At 49.9% G+C, this 15,313-nt stretch overlaps 1 protein-coding gene across 2 annotated transcripts; it reads right to left on the reverse strand.

Annotated features, from left to right (window-relative positions):
* Positions 1-2,519: 2,519 nt before the first annotated feature.
* On the reverse strand, positions 2,520-14,760 carry LOC125445768 (Rab interacting lysosomal protein). Of its 2 annotated transcripts, none has more exons than XM_048519101.1 (8): positions 14,504-14,760; positions 12,891-13,020; positions 9,570-9,691; positions 9,301-9,477; positions 8,281-8,438; positions 6,259-6,381; positions 5,698-5,787; positions 2,520-3,716 (listed from the first exon to the last, which is right to left on the reverse strand). In XM_048519101.1, exons 1-8 carry the CDS (start codon positions 14,750-14,752, stop codon positions 3,569-3,571), a joined length of 1,197 nt encoding a protein of 398 aa, XP_048375058.1. In that variant the 5' UTR covers positions 14,753-14,760; the 3' UTR covers positions 2,520-3,568. The 2 variants fall into 2 exon arrangements, with proteins under 2 accessions (XP_048375058.1, XP_048375057.1); XM_048519100.1 differs by having other exon boundaries at positions 12,891-13,023.
* Between the last annotated feature and the right edge of the window lie 553 nt (positions 14,761-15,313).

The raw sequence follows: 15,313 nt of genomic DNA on the forward strand, positions 1-15,313 counted from the left end.
CAACACAGCCAGATGGGTGACCTTGGGCACACCAGCACAGCCAGATGGGTGACCTTGGTTCTTTGGAGCTCTCTCAGCCCCACGCACCTCACAGGGTGTTTGCTGTGAGGGGGGGGGGGGAAGGGAAAGGATTGTAAGCCCCTTTGAGTCTCCTTACAGGAGAGGATATAAATACAAACTCTTCTTCTTTGCACTTCCCCTCACTACCGGGGTGTGGAAAGATTTTTAATTAAATGTATTATTTACCTCCCAAGCTCCTGTACTGCTTTACCATCAGGTGGTAGTAATATGAAACAAAAACAAATTACAACAAGGTCAGCAAACTGAAAATAGCCATGGCCAGCTGCCTGTGACCTTGCATGACTTTTGCAATAAGAGTATTCTGTAGCCTTTCCAGATACCTCTCGAGGGCTGCTTTTGAAGATTGTCTGCAACAGGCATAAAAGTTTTATTTGAATTGCTTGATTCTGTCATGGGGCAGAATCATTCCTCCTTTTTAAGAGAGTCCACTGTGATAAAAGTGTTGGTCAACAGCACTGGTTTTGACTTCAAGCTGTTGGAAGTATGTGTGGCCTTAAGCATTGCCTGTTCGTGTTTTCCCTCTGTACTATGCCTGCGTGTACTTTGTGGCCATGGTCTTCTAGTGACATGCCTGCGTGGTGTAGTGGTTAAGTGCTTGCACTGCCACTCACACGGTCAGGAGTTCAAGCCCCCTGTGGGTCAGATATCCTGGCAGCTGGCTCATGGTCACCTCAGCCATCCATCCATTCCTTGGTTGGTAAATGAGTACCCAGCTCATAGCTAGGGGGTAAAGACTAGCTGGGGAAAGCAATGGCAAACTACCCCATAAAAGTGGCTTGCCTATAAAATCACTGCTCGCAGTGGTACCCCAGGGTGGGAAACGACTGAAGGGGAAACTTTACCTTTTTTTTCTTCTAGTGACATGCCTGCACATTCTTCCATAGTACCCAGACAACAGAGACTAGTGTAGAACAGTGATATACCACTCAAACAGGTGAGTCAGAGTTTCCACTGGGTTCTGTCATTGAATCAAAGCACCATTGCAGGTAACACTTGGCATTTCTCAGCAGAGGCGAGGCAGTGTATAGTCATTGTTCTAGCCACACAGTTCCAGCCCATTTCTCCTTGAAATAGCAACCTCCTTGTAGGATGTCTTGCCGGGGGTTGGATGGAGGCTACAGGTGTTGGGGCCGCACTGCTGTGTTGAGGTGGCGGGTGTGTGAGTGTGTGTTGTTGCCTTTAGACTTGCAGTTGGGTTACTGCTGGGGGTGGGGGGGAGACAGCCCATTGCTTCCTTGTCATTCCAGGTCTGTCCATTTCTGTGCCTGCATCCCTTGATCTAACTTTTTTTCCAGATGGGTTTAAATGTTTTCCAGTGTGCTTCAGTAAGGCTTAGAATTGTTAAAAATGCAAAGCAGAAAACAGTTAACATGTTATTAATTGATCAGCTCTGGAAGAAAATACATTTAAATTTGCCTTTTTATTAAAATATATCCAAAGTGGCTAATAAAATACTATAAACACTTTATACGATCGCTTTAGAACACCTGGTAATCATACCTGCGCTGGCATACAGAAGCTAGTTGAAAAGGAAGGCAATAAGAGTATGCTCCTCACCTCCTGTGAAAAATGCATCCCAAAATGTCTTGAGCTGCAGCCCAAAAAGCTGGTAGTTGGGTTAACAGCATTCCACTTTCACCAAAGGATGGGATAGTATGCAGATGTTATAAAAGACTGTCCTGGAGGTCAGAACACATTTGGCAAGAACGAGCATCATGAATAGGACCTAGAAACATGGGAGCAGATGTTTCAAAGCCAGAGAAATTTGCTCACAGCTCCTGCCAAAAAAGCAAGTACCAACAGCTGTTTCTAAGGTATTTTTAAGAGCAGGCCTAGGCAGAGTGTTTTACACTACAACTGTGTATAGATCTACCCTGTCAGTTCAGTGGTACCTTGGCTAAGAAAATATTCATACCAGTCACAGCTCATTAAAACACTTCTTAGTTGTACCTCCACCCGAAAGCAACTGAAACTCCACCCGGAGACATACAAGTGCACCTTATCCCCACCTCCACATCTGTGAGGTGGACAAAATATAGACCCTCACTGCATAATCACTCCACACTGTGCCACAGAGACACACACATCTTACTGTGACATGTCTCTGAAGATGCTAGTCAGAGAATCATAGAGTTGGGAGAGACCACAAGGGCCATCAAGTCCAGCCCCCTGCCATGCAGGAACACACAATCAAAGCACTCCCGACAGATGGCCATCCAGCCTCTCTTTAAAAACCTCCAAAGAAGGAGACTCCACCAGTGAATCCCACTGTCGAACAGCCCTGACAGAAAGTTCTTCCTACTGTTTAGGTGGAATCCCTTTTCCTGCACCTTGAATCCATTACTCCGTGTCCTAGTCTCTGAGGCAACAGAAAATGAGCTTGCTTCCTCTTCGACATGGCATCCTTTGAAATATTTAAACAAACCTATTATGTCCCCCCTTAACCTCTGCTTCTCCAGACTAAACATCCCCAGCTCCCTAAGCCTCTCATAGATGTGGGTAAAACATTACAAGCAAAAACTACCAGACTATGGCCACGCAACCCCTATCTGTTTTCCCTCATCAAACTCTGCTCATATGATTCCAGGGATGCTTCAGACTGATCGTGCATTGAGCAGGGGTTGGACCAGATGGTCCTAGACAGCCCCTTCCAATTCGAGGATTCTCGCCTGGATCAAAGCTGTCCCCCTTCCACGGCACAAATTGGGTTTTGTTTTGTCTTGTCGTCCTGCAGCGCCTTGACCGTGGCATGCAGGGTTTGGCTGAGTGCTGAGATAACTGTCGCCGAAAAAATGCTTCCAGAAAGCCGCCCTGAGCCCAGCCTTGGTTGGGAAGAGGGCAAGATATAAATGTAACAAAATGAAATAATAAAATAATAAAAGAGGAAGACAACTACATAACTGCCGTGTTACAAGAGGAAGATAACCTGTTGCCGCTTTCTTGAATGTGACTGAATTCTTTTTCAACACTGGGTGAGAAACGGCACCAGGGGCCCATAAAAGGAGATTCTCAAGAACCTATGAGATAGATCGTGGGATGTTCCTTTTGAGACGAAGACATTCTGGTGACCTTTTAGAAGCCTTCGAAAGCATGGCGTGATTGAACTTCCACGTGATAAGTGTTTCACCATTTGTGGTTCAGCCAAAAAGAAAAAAACAGCTCTTGAGAACGGTGGTGAGGCTCGCTGTCCCCGCAGTCGCAGGCAACGTGGCCAACTGCAGGTACCCCTGCCAGAGTGAGCCACAAATTCAAGCGCATGCTGCGTGGGACTTGACAGGGACAATATGGCTTTTAGTTTCCCAGATGGCTTCTCTTCCTTGCCTCCTGCAGGCTTTCCTCTCTAGGAACTGAGGCACTGCTGGGAGGGTAGAGGCATCTGTGGTGTCCCAGGAGGCTGGCTGCTTGGAGCTACTTTTCTGTATCGGCAGCTCAGACCGAGCACTTCTGCGGTCCAACCATCTGGTCCAAGGCAGGGGAGAGTTTCCGTTCAGGCTGCTTTTCTCTCCTCCTCCTCCTCTTCCTCCTCCTCCTTCTTTGGACCAACCTCCTGTGGACTGACAATCTCCCAGGAAGAGCAGGCTTCGGCGGAGCTGTCTCTGGTGCTGCTGCTGCTGCTGCGATACCACAGGCTAAAACTGCACAGAGAGAAGGAGATGAATGGCGTTACTGTTGTAAGCTGCCCCATCCTTTTACTATAAATAAATAAGAGTTTTGGATTTATATCCCCCATTTCTCTCCTGTAAGGAGACTCAAAGGGGCTTACAATCTCCTTTCCCTCCCCCCACACCCATCCACAAAAGACACCTTGTGAGGTAGGTGGTGCCGAGAGAGCTCTGAAGAACTGTGAGTAGCCCAAAGACACCCAGCTGGCATGTGTTGGAGTGCACAAGCTAATCTGGTTCCCCAGATAAGCCTCCACAGTTCAAGTGGCAGAGCAGGGAATCAAACCCGGTTCTCCAGATTAGAGTGCACCTGCTCTTAACCACTATACCACGCTGGCTCTCAATAAATACGAGTGACGCTGCTGGAGAATGCCAGTCCAGAAACCCTCCTTAAGGAAACAGCTGGACCTGTACCCCAGAACAGGAGCTGGACCTGTACCCCAGAACAGTGGGCCAGTCTTGATGCCCTGGAAAACTTCTGCCGTACTTCTGCCAAGTATCTAGATGAGCTCAAGGGGTGAAAGTCTGCCTCACTCTTGTGCAGGTCTCAACTTACGCATTGGACCGCCAGAATAGATTCCACGCACAGAGGATACCCTTGGCTTTGATTTCTTAGTGGACACCACCCCCTAACTGGGGCTCTGAGACTCCTTCAGAAAGGGTGGAGCAGGAACCAACAGGCCAGGTGGAAATGCTGGACTGGCAGCATCTCGTATCAGACACTAAAGGCACTGGTTTCCTCTTCTATCTCGTTATTTTTTGCCTTTATCACCTTTTGCTGGAAAGAACATGAGAACATAAGCAAGAGCCTGCTGGATCAGACCAGAGTCCATCTAGTCCAGCACTCTGCTACTCACAGTGGCTCACCAGGTGCCTTTGGGAACTCACATGCATGAGGTGAAAGCAATGGCCTCCTCCTGCTGCTGCTGCTGCTGCTGCTGCTCCTCCCGAGCACCTGGTCTGCTAAGGCATTTGCAGCCTCAGATCAAGGAGGATCAAGATTCGTAGCCATAGATCGACTTCTCCTCCATCAATCTGTCCAAGCCCCTTTTAAAGCTATCCAGGTGAGTGGCCATCACCACCTCCTGTGGCAGCACATTCCAAACACCAATCACCCACACCAAAGAAGTATTTACCTTTTCTGACTGTCCCTTTTTTACAGCTGCCTTTTTCCCTTAGCTTATTTCACTGCCTTACTGACCTCTGTCCTATCTGGAAGATTTTCTAATAGCCCCGAGGTTGTCCTGTGGGATCGAACTGTCTGAACTTTGAGCATGATCTCTTTCTTCATGCAGACCTTCTGTACTCTTGTTAGCTACTCCTTTTCCAGTAACATCTCCTGCCTGTTTCTATCTCTATCATCTCTTTAATCTTCTTTTTTCCTGGAAGCAACCGGTGCCCTATTTGGGCTATTGTCAAATTTATTTCAACGGCTCTTGAAGTCCATGCAATTAATTTGGATTTACAGTAATCCTCTGGCAGGTACATCCTTTTGATGAACAGTGATAATGGTACATGGCGTTCTTCTCTGGGTGATCATCCAACTTTAAACTACCTTTTGAAAGTGCGCAGCCCCGTAGTGGAGGCTTATCTGGTGACCCAGATTAGCTTGTGCACTCCAACACACGCCAGCTGGGTGACCTTGGGCTAGTCACAGTTCTTTGGAGCTCTCTCAGCCCCACCCACCTCACAGGGTGTTTGTTGGGGGGGAAGGAGTTTGAAAGCCCCTTTGAGTCTCCTTACAAGAGAGAAAGGGGGGATATAAATCCAAACTCTTCTTCCTCTACCCCATGCTGGCTCTCACAGTTAACATAGCAATAGATTATTTTAATGTTCTCTCTTCTGACAATACTGACATGAAAGGCGAGGTTATAAAGTTGCCGCACTCAAAAAACAGTTCTCCACTGACTCCGCGCTTTCCCCCATGGTGGGCTGCTCACAGGTCGAGACTTACAAGCTCTTGATCCTGGAAGGGGCCACTGGGCCGTCCACCGTGTCGGAGTCTGGTGCAGCCAGCCACACTCCTCCATCCTCCTCTTCCTCACTGCGGAAAGAAAGCCCATCAAAGAGAGGCATGCATCAACTGGGAAGGGGGACAGCAGAGCAAAAAAGCCCCCCTGCAAAGCGGGTGCCTCCCAGGCCCCTTCCGCACATGCAAAATAACACACATTCAAACCACTTTCACAATTGTTTGCAAGTGGATTTTGCTATTCCGCGCAGCAAAATCCAGCTGAGAAATGCATGGAAAGTGGATTAAAATTGCATTATTCTGCATGTGCGGAAGAGCCCCCAGCTGCGCAAAACGCATGGAAGAATGGTCATCTGGTTGTGGACCACCCGGGGGGGAGATTAGCAAGGGGGAAGGAGGAGATTTAAGGACCACCTAGCTCCAGAGCAAAGACCACCTAGCTCAGTTCCCAAAGGTACACCAGAGTCTCCATTTATTCCCAGGTATCCGTTGTCATCAGACCCGACAAGTCCTGCGCTGCAGCTGGGGAAAGGAGGGCCGACTCACCTGCTCCCCGTCTCCTCCGCTGTCCCCAGCATCTTGGCCCGGATCTTCTTGTGCTGCTTCCGGATGGCCGACTTCATGGCCACCAAGAGGAGTCTGGGGATTCGCTCATTGTTAAGCAGCTCGCTGAGGGAGAAGGGAAAGAAGAGCACGTCCTGAAAGTAAGTTGGGGGAAAGAGGGGCAGCTTGTTCCTTTCTCTCTGCTCCCCCTCCCACTGTTCCAAAAGAGCTACAGCCCAGTATGTGTTGCATGTACCCCACACCAGCTGAAATGGGCAGGAAGAACTCTGGGGCAGACCAGGGAACTCACTGCCACAGGATACAGCAATGGCTATTGGCGTAGGCAGTTTAAGACAAGTTTATGGGAAATGTTTTTTTAAAAAAAGACAAGTTTATGGGAAACACTGATGGCTACAAGCCAAATAGAGCTACCCCATTCAAAGGCAGTCTATCTCATCTCCAGAATCCAGGGACAAGATGGGGGGTGGCCACCACCTTCGTGAACTGCTCGAGAGCTTCCCAACAACATCTGAATGGCCACTGCTGGGAAGTAATGCTGGACTGTTAGCCTGATCCAGAAGGGAACTTAAGTTTGAAGGTGGAGACACCAGCCCAAGGAGGCGGCAAATATCCCTGGGTAAACAGGAGTAGCGCGTAGCAAAGAAGAAGAATAGTTGGATTTATATCCCCCTTTCTCTCCTGTAAGGAGACTCAAAGGGGCTTACGATCTCCTTTCCCTTCCCCCCTCCCAACAATATCCTGTGAGGAAGGTGGGGCTGAGAGAGCTCAGAAGAACTGTGACTAGCCCAAGGTCACCCAGCTGGCGTGTGTTGGAGTGCACAAGCTAATCTAGTTCACCAAATAAGCACCCACAGCTCAAGTGGCAGGGCGGGGAATCAAACCCGGTTCTCCAGATTAGAGTGCACCTGCTCTTAACCACTACACCACGCTGGCTCTCAAAGGGACCCTGAACAGGAATTGGCAAGAAATGAACCACCTCTGCCTAGGACAGAGTCCTCCCCACACCACAAACACCTTGGAAATCCCATTTGAGAGAGTTGAGAGAGCCAGTTGAGAGAGCCCCCCAGCATCCCAGGGGTCCTTGTAACAAAGATCTACTGGAGGAAGTTCCCAAAATTATGTGCTTTTCTTTATGATAGTTCAATACCAGATCATCCATGCCTTTCTCCAAGGCAGGGATCCACCTACGACAAAGAACGTTTGACCCAGTGGACTTGTCATCAAATATGGATTGTAAATAAAACTTCTGCCGAGAGCCAGTCAGTCACGTTGCATCCTGGTAATAGCAGGACTGGGAAGTCCCCTGATGGCAAACATGGGAGCAAAGGTCTTTCTCCAAGGACAAGCACACTTTCTGCAGTCCATTTTGACTGAAGAGAGTCTGGACAGAAAAAAATCTTGACCTTCCTGGTTTGGCCAGAGGTCAGAGAAGGCACTTGTCTCTTCCAGCATGTGTGTGTTCACTTATATTCTTATTGCGCCTTTCTCCAGTAGGACCAATACAGTCAAGCTGAGTATCCCTAGAACAGCTTAGAATCCAAGGGATTCCCAAGTCAAACAGACTTACATAATGCCCAGGTAGAGGAAGAAAAAGAAGAGTTTGGATTTATACCCCGCCTTTCTCTCCTGTAAGGAGTCTCAAGGCAGCTTACAAACTCCTTCCCTTCCTCTTCCCACAACAGACAGGTCGGTGGGGCTGAGAGAGTTCTGAAAGAACTGAACCTAGCCCAAGGTCACCCAGCAGGAATGTAGGAGTGGGGAAACAAATCCAGTTAACAGTCTGCCACTCAGGTGGAGGAGCGGGGAGTCAAACCTGGTCCTCCAGATCAGAGTCCACTACAGTTAACCACGTTACCACGTTGGCATTTTAGATCCACAGGCCTACCCTCTCATGCTCTTCTAAGATCTACCTGCAAGTGACAAGCAGGTAGAGGAAACCCACCTGGATCACCCCGCACATATTTCCTGCAGTGCTCACAATGGCCCTTCTTTGTTCTGACTCACCGCTGGTAATAGGCCAGCTCCTCCCGCACCAGGAACAGGCTGGTCTTGAGCTCATTGCGCTCTTGAAGGATCTGCTGAAGTTCTTCCTTGGAGAAGCATCTTCCCCCTGGGTGTGTGCAGAAGGGTTCCTCGCTAGTTGCTGCTACTGCACCCTTGACCTGGGAAAGGTGCGGAGAGAAGAGATCCAACGGGGTTTAAACTGCCAGCCTAGCCTCATATGAGACCTCTGCAGATGTCCAGGCCTGGACCATTGAAGGCTCCAGGCAAGGTCAGGCAAGCTCTGAACTATGCAGATACAAACGTTTTCACAGACGGAGGGGGAAGAACTCTGAAGTTCCTAAAAACCTCCCACCACCAACCACCAAAATGGCCCGTTGGCTTATGAGATAGTGTTAGGAATTGCAAGGTTTCTTGCAGCCATAAATCCAGGAACTTTATGCCCAACGCAAGACACTCAAAATGCCAAGTTCTAAAGATCCGGATCGAAGCTCCGAAATCCCTGGAATATCTGTACCACAAAGCCCCTGAGATCAGAGGCGTACCTAGGGAAAATATAGCCCAGTGCAAAATTTTCTGCCTCCCCACTCCCACCCCTATGGGCGGCTCTTCCCCCACCAAACAACGGTTTGTTGCACCAGGTCATCTCAAAGTCACCATCACATTAAGACAAGTCACTTGTCTTGAAGTCAGTGTATGGACCTGGGGGGGAGGAGGAAGGGTGTGGGGGGTGATTTTCTGCCCCCCACATGACTAAATGGCCGCAGCCTGGGGACATTTGACCCTTCAGTGGTGGCAAACCTATGGCACTCCAGATGTTCATGGACCAACTGGCTATACTGGTAGGGGCTGATGGGAATTGTAGTTCATGAGCATCTGGAGTGCCATAGGTTTGCCACCACTGCCTTCATGTTCCCCTGGGCGGTACGCCCCTGCCTGAGAAAGCACAGAGGTGGCCCCTGCCTGAGAAAGCACAGAGGTGGTCCATGCCTAGAAGGAAACTGAGAAGGGTGGACACCTTACCGTGCCAGGCTCAGATGACTCTCTTCCGACCCGAGCCTTGTTCATCCTATCAACTTCCCGGCTGGCCTCCAGGCCCTCGTTCTCCTTCAGAGCCTTCTTCAGCTGCCCTTGAACAATGGCCAGTTTGCGACGCAGCTCCTCGTTCACAGCCATGAAGCGGCTGAGCTGTTCCTGCAACTAAGAACCAGACCCAAAGCCAGGCTCAGCACTTCACGAAGCTTGCTCGCCCTCAGCCATTCCTCCCTCCAGCTGCCCCTGTGCAGCCTTACCGCCTCCACGTCATGGCTTGTGCTGAGGATCTCATGGGCCTGAGCGCGGATCTCATCCCTCTGTTTGTCCACCACCTCCTTGAGTCGCAGCATCACCGCCCTCTCTTGGTGAGTGGCCTGGTCTGAAATCAAATGGGGGGACAGCCTCAGGAAAGCAGCTCCAGCTCTTAAGACAGGACATTCCAGCTGCAAGCAGACCACCAGCCCCCATGGCTGTCACCATGGGCTCCTCCCATTCCCTTCCACTGCTTTCCCCCTTGGTATTACCAGAATAACAACTTTCCCCCTTGGTATTACCAGAATAACAACTTTAGCCTCCCTTTTCATAACCCCTCCTTTATTTTTCTTGGGGAATTGTTTGTGTACTTATTCGAAGAAGAGTTTGGATTTATGCTCCACCTTTCTCTCCTGTGAGGAGACTCAAGGTGGCTGACAAGCTCCTTTCCCTTCCTCTCCCCACAACAGACGCCTTGTGAGGTAGGTGGGGCTGAGAGAGTTTCAAAGAACTGTGACTAGCCCAAGGTCACCCAGAAGGAATGTAGGAGTGCAGAAACACATCTGGTTCACCAGATAAGCCTCTGACACTCAGGTGGAGGAGTGGGGAATCAAACCCGGTTCTCCAGATTAGAATCCATCTGCTCTTTTCTTTTCGATTGATCTCCACCATTAGGAGGGTGCTGAAATAAGATGACACTGATATTTTTGACAATACTGGCTGTTTTATTGTATATCCATCCCTTTTTGGCCCTGGCAGAATGCTCTGTCAAATGACACCCAGGCCCTGTTTGTTCCGCAGGGCCTGCAAGACAAAGTTATTCTGCCAGGCCTATGTTTGAGCTGCTTCCCAAGTCCTCTGGGGTTTGGGAAACGGAAATGGGGGGAGGGAGGGGGAGAACTGAATGCTGTCCTTGGTGTGGCCAAGTCCAGCATTCTGTTGCAGTTTTCCCCACTGCAGCTTCTCAAGCCCACGTGAACATGAGAAACCGTGGCAGGGAGAACTGACATTTTTAGAGTTTGGGTTTTTTAAAAATTCAGTAAAAAGTAGTTTTATTCAGTTTTACGGGGAAATTCCAGGTTTTAAAAACCAGTATGCCCCATCATATCTGTCCTCCCTGCCCCTGTTTTGATTCCTTTTGTCTTTCCCTTTTCCCATTTCCCTTCCCAATGTCCTCATTCCCCTTAGGTAGAATTATTTTATGGTGCCATTAAACTTTTTTTAATTGTATGGGGTTTAAAACTGGGGTTTTCCGTAAGCTGCCCTGAGCCCATTTGGGGAAAGGAAAGCATATATAAAGTAAGAACATAAGAACATAAGAATGAGCCTGCTGGATCAGACCAGAGTCCATCCAGTCCAGCACACTGCTACTCGCAGTGGCCCACCAGATGCCTTTGGGAGCTCACATGCAGGATGTGAAAGCAGTGGCCTTCTGCTGCTGCTGCTGCTCCCGAGCACCTGGTCTGTGAAGGCATTTGTAAATACAGAAATAAAATATGCTCTGACTGTTGTAAGCTGCCCTAGGCTCATTTTCAGGGAAGGATGCCAAATAAATCAAATAAATCTGTGCAAGTATAGTGGTGGAAAGTACCATCAAATCATAGCTGACTTATGGCGACGCTGCAAGGTTTTCAAGAGACATTCAGAGGTAGTTTGCCATTGCCTTTGGGCAGCAACCCTGGGCTTTCTTGGGGGTCTCCCATCCAAATCCTAACCAAGGCCAACCCTGCTTAGCTTCCAAGATCTGACCAGATTGGGCCAATCTAAGCTAGAACACACAAGTATACATGTTAATGATATTTTACCCAAGGCAATAGCTGCCCTAGAAGATGTGCCACTTGCCACACACACCCAGTCAAGGAAGTCATTTTATTTGCAGCAAGTGAGCGTGGGTTGAATGACAAGAGCTACCAGTCACTGAGCCAGCTAATTTGCTTCTTAGAAAAAGATCAAGGCAAGACATGAGTTCCAGCAGCGCTGGAGCAAAAACACAGCTTGCAAGACAGACAGGTCTCGCGACAACCGCGAGGCAGCCTTGTTTGTTTGTTTATGTTATTCCATTTATGCGTCACCCATCCCTTTGCAGCTCAAGGGCAGTTTCCAACGTTTAAAAAACATAGTTAAAAACCATCCCAATCTCATAAAAGCCCCCGATGGCGATGAAGCCACCTAAAATGCAAATGCTGGTGCTTTACTATCCCATGTCATCTGAAGGCTTGCAAAAGCCCAGCAGAAATCCCACGTGTACACTGCTGCGAGAAAACAGCAGTTAAAAAAGGACTCTGAAAACTGCACGCAAGAGACTTACGCGCACCGTGGCTTCCCAAGGTGGTCAACAGACATTATTCAAGAGCAATGTGTGTGGGAAGACCCAGTGAAAACCTCAGACAGTGGTGAAGTCATGTCTCCCAGAATGAACCTCTTCAGGTCTGGTTCCTCTTTCCTCCCATAAGCTAATTGATGAACAAAAGCAATAAAACAGGGGAGACCCCCCCTCCCACCTATCCCCGTGCACCACCTTATAAACTGTCTTAAGAGGAGCAACAGCCGATCAGATTGTTTGATGCAGACTTTGCATTTTGAACAATTACAGGACAGACTGGCATTTCCCCCTTATGCGAAGAGATACCTCAAAGAGGAACCAAAAAAGGAATATCATCACCAAATCTGGAAGATGGAATTTTTCTGCCAGTCCTGTGGTTGAGGGCTGCAACAGTATGTATCCATTTTAGCTGGCCTCCCTTTCTTTTCCTTTCTTGTTTCTATCATTAAATAAGTTTTAGGATGTTAATTTCTGGTTATCCCATCTTTCGCTGGGTTCTTAGTGTAGGGCATCATGAATAATTATTATATGTTTTACTGGAGTCTGAATGTTTGTGAACTGTTAGGAGCCTATTGTAACTAGGGGTGGTGATTTGTGTTTGGTTTATTGGGTTTTTTAAGAGGGGGAAGGTAAATAGTTACAACAGGCTCAGAGCGGTTTAAACATTCAGATTCCAGTAAAACATATAATAATGGTTCATGGTCCAGCATTCAGTTGTAATTCAGGGTGAAGTGGAATTTGGGGGGTACAGGTTTTTTAAAAAATCAAAATCATTAAACAGTGGCTTTATTCAGTTTTACCTAAAGTTTCTGGGTTTTTAAAACCCAAAATTTCCCAATAAACACAAAATGATCAGTGCGCACCATTCGTTGTAACAGGGAGAGTGGTATAGGAATTTAATAAACAAGCATAATGTTTTTTACCTCGTGGCCCACCTTGAGCAGGTCTAAGCGGGGGGGGGGGGGCAAACATTTTCTGCAGAAAACAGTCCAGCCTCTCTCACCTGTCTGGGACTGGCCCCCAGCCAGCTGGGCCAAGAGCTTCTGGTTCTCCTCTTCCACCTGGGCCAGGCGCACCTGCAACAGGTGTTCTCTCTTCTGGCCTTCTGAGAGGGTCTGAGTCTGCTCTCCATCCTGCTGGGAAGAATAAGCCAAGAGACCTCTGGTCAAGGTTGGAGCAGGCCCGGGTGGCCCCTGCCTGCCATGCCTTCACCCTCAGCAAAAACATAATCTGTTGACAGGCCAAGCAAGGTCTCAGAGGAACAAGCGGCTCAGGGGTAGAGTATCTACCTGCAATACAGAAGGTCCCAGGTTCAATTCCCAACACCTCCAATTAAAAGGCTGATATGAAAGACCTCTGCTTGAAACCCTGGAGGGCTGGGTCAGTCTGAGTCAACTACAGCAACTCTGAAGGACTGGGAGTCAGTATCAGGCAAGTTTATGCCTATTACTAGTGGGTGGGTGGATCTGAAAGTGACAGGCCTGCAATCAGTCGTTGCGCTCAATCGAGATAAGCGTTTAAAAATCCGAGCAGCGGTCCCTGCATTAGGGGGACAACGCTAGGAAGATGAAGACCCCTACCCCTGGGTGGAGGGTAGAATTAAACAGATGTAAAGTCCTTCCTCTTGGTACCTAGACTTTCCCAGAAGCCTTTGAAGACCTGACTGGGATGCAGCTGCGCCTGCATTCACCAACCACCCCCATTCTCCATTCTACGCACTCAACATCTTCCCCACATGGTAGTATGATGCCTTCTGTTAGCCCTCCACAATTATCAGAGAGAGGCAGAGGGGGAGAGAGAGAGAGAGAGAGAGATGCCCAGGCTGAAAGCATTGCAGGGTGTGAGGGAGGGACTCCGAAAGAGAAGGGAGGGGAAGAAGGCAAAGTATAAGTGTCGCGACCTTTCCCTAGATTGTGGGGTGCAATCTTGCAATCGCTTGTGAGTTCTTTTTCCCATCCAGCACTGCAACCTGCTAAGTTTCATAAGGCTCTTTATTTCAAGTGAAAATAACAAAATCTTGGTACAGTTCCTGTAGCAGAAAGTTCCTTTTAGAGATTCGTTGTTCTCTCTCACCAGGAGCCCCTGGTAGAGAGATCCTGTCTGGACAAACCCCTGAGATGGAATCTAAAATCCTTTGTTTTCCCCCTCTCAGGAAAACTGTGATCCGGCCACGAGGTAATTTTGGCCTTTGAAGTTGCATCCTGGCACCTTTGCATAGGATCAAAGACCCAAGATGCTTTCACAATCACGTGTGATTCCCCCTTCGCTCTAGCGACAGCCTCGTTCCATGACAATAAGGCAAAGGGACATTCTGTCCGGCGCGTTCCCGAACCCACAACTCCCTGCTGCAAAACCACTCCAGCGTTGCAACACGCTTTTGGCACCGACGGGACGTTGCCTCTGCCCGGGGAGAGGCTTTGCAAGCCGAGCGTAAAAAGTGCGCTCGGCTTGACGGTGCAGCGAAGCTCCAGCTCCGTGCAGGACAGCCCCGGAGCAGCCGAGCATCGCCTAACCCCCGGGATCCCCTCGCGCCCCCACGGGGTCCCCCCCCAGCGCCCGTGGGCTCGTCCCTGCACCTCTCCGCCTGCGCGCAAAGGCCGTCGCCGCGCCAAGCACCTGCCCAACCGCTTGCCGGACCTCCTGGCCCGCCGGGGGCGGCGGCTGCTTGCGGGGCCCCGCCGCCGCCAGAGCCTCCAGCAGCTCGAGCAGGCACACCACGTGCGGCACCAGGCCGGCCACCGCGCCCGGCCCGCACAGCTCCGACAGGCGCTGCAGCTCCGAGCCCAGCGCCCCCGCCAGCCGGTACACCTGCTCCAGGGCCAGCTGGCGAGGGGCGCTCGGCGGCTCCGGCTCGGCCGCCTCCATGGCCAGGCTGCCCGGGCCCTGCGTCAGGCAGGCCGGCTCCGCCCCAACTGGCTCCGGGCCCGGGCAGGCGAAGAGGCTGGGGCGCCGGAAACCGTGGCAAAGGGCTGCTGCTTGCTTTCACTTTGGTCGGCGGAGGAGCCCGGGGGAGGGGGCAGCTGGGTGCCTCCTCTCCCCTGCCCCCAAGAATGCGCATTGGTGCCAGGGTGCCCGGTGCCAGCCTGGGGAATTCCTCGCCTTTTTTTTTTAGATTTAGATCCCACCCCTCCTCGGGGTCACAGGACTCGGGGGCGGCTCGAGCAGTTCAATGAACTACGAATCAGCCGTAAAACATGCCAGATCTTTGCAAATGCAAAATAGTAAAATAGTATCCTTCCTGGCGCATATCCCCGGTTAGCACCCAGCGACCTCTATCCTAGGCTGTCAAAACCAGGCGACGCTACTGGGATGGGAAATTGCCCTGGAGAGTTGAGGGGGGGAGTTTGGGGAGGGGGTTTCTTCTACCCAGATTCTCTGATGTGCCATAGATTTTGGTCACTAGATAGCCGTTTTCTCTCAGAGACG

The sequence above is a fragment of the Sphaerodactylus townsendi genome, linkage group LG16, assembly GCF_021028975.2.
Source record: "Sphaerodactylus townsendi isolate TG3544 linkage group LG16, MPM_Stown_v2.3, whole genome shotgun sequence".
Taxonomy (NCBI): domain Eukaryota; kingdom Metazoa; phylum Chordata; class Lepidosauria; order Squamata; family Sphaerodactylidae; genus Sphaerodactylus; species Sphaerodactylus townsendi.

Excerpts from the sequence above, each read along its gene's own strand:
- LOC125445768 (XM_048519100.1), bottom strand. The coding sequence starts at position 14,752 with ATGGAGGCGGCCGAGCCGGAGCCGCCGAGCGCCCCTCGCCAGCTGGCC. Across the intron at positions 9,692-12,890 it reads TGGGGGCCAGTCCCAGACAG|ACCAGGCCACTCACCAAGAG; the intron begins GTGAGAGAGGCT and ends ATTTGATTTCAG. Across the intron at positions 5,788-6,258 it reads GCGGAGGAGACGGGGAGCAG|TGAGGAAGAGGAGGATGGAG; the intron begins GTGAGTCGGCCC and ends TTCTTTCCGCAG.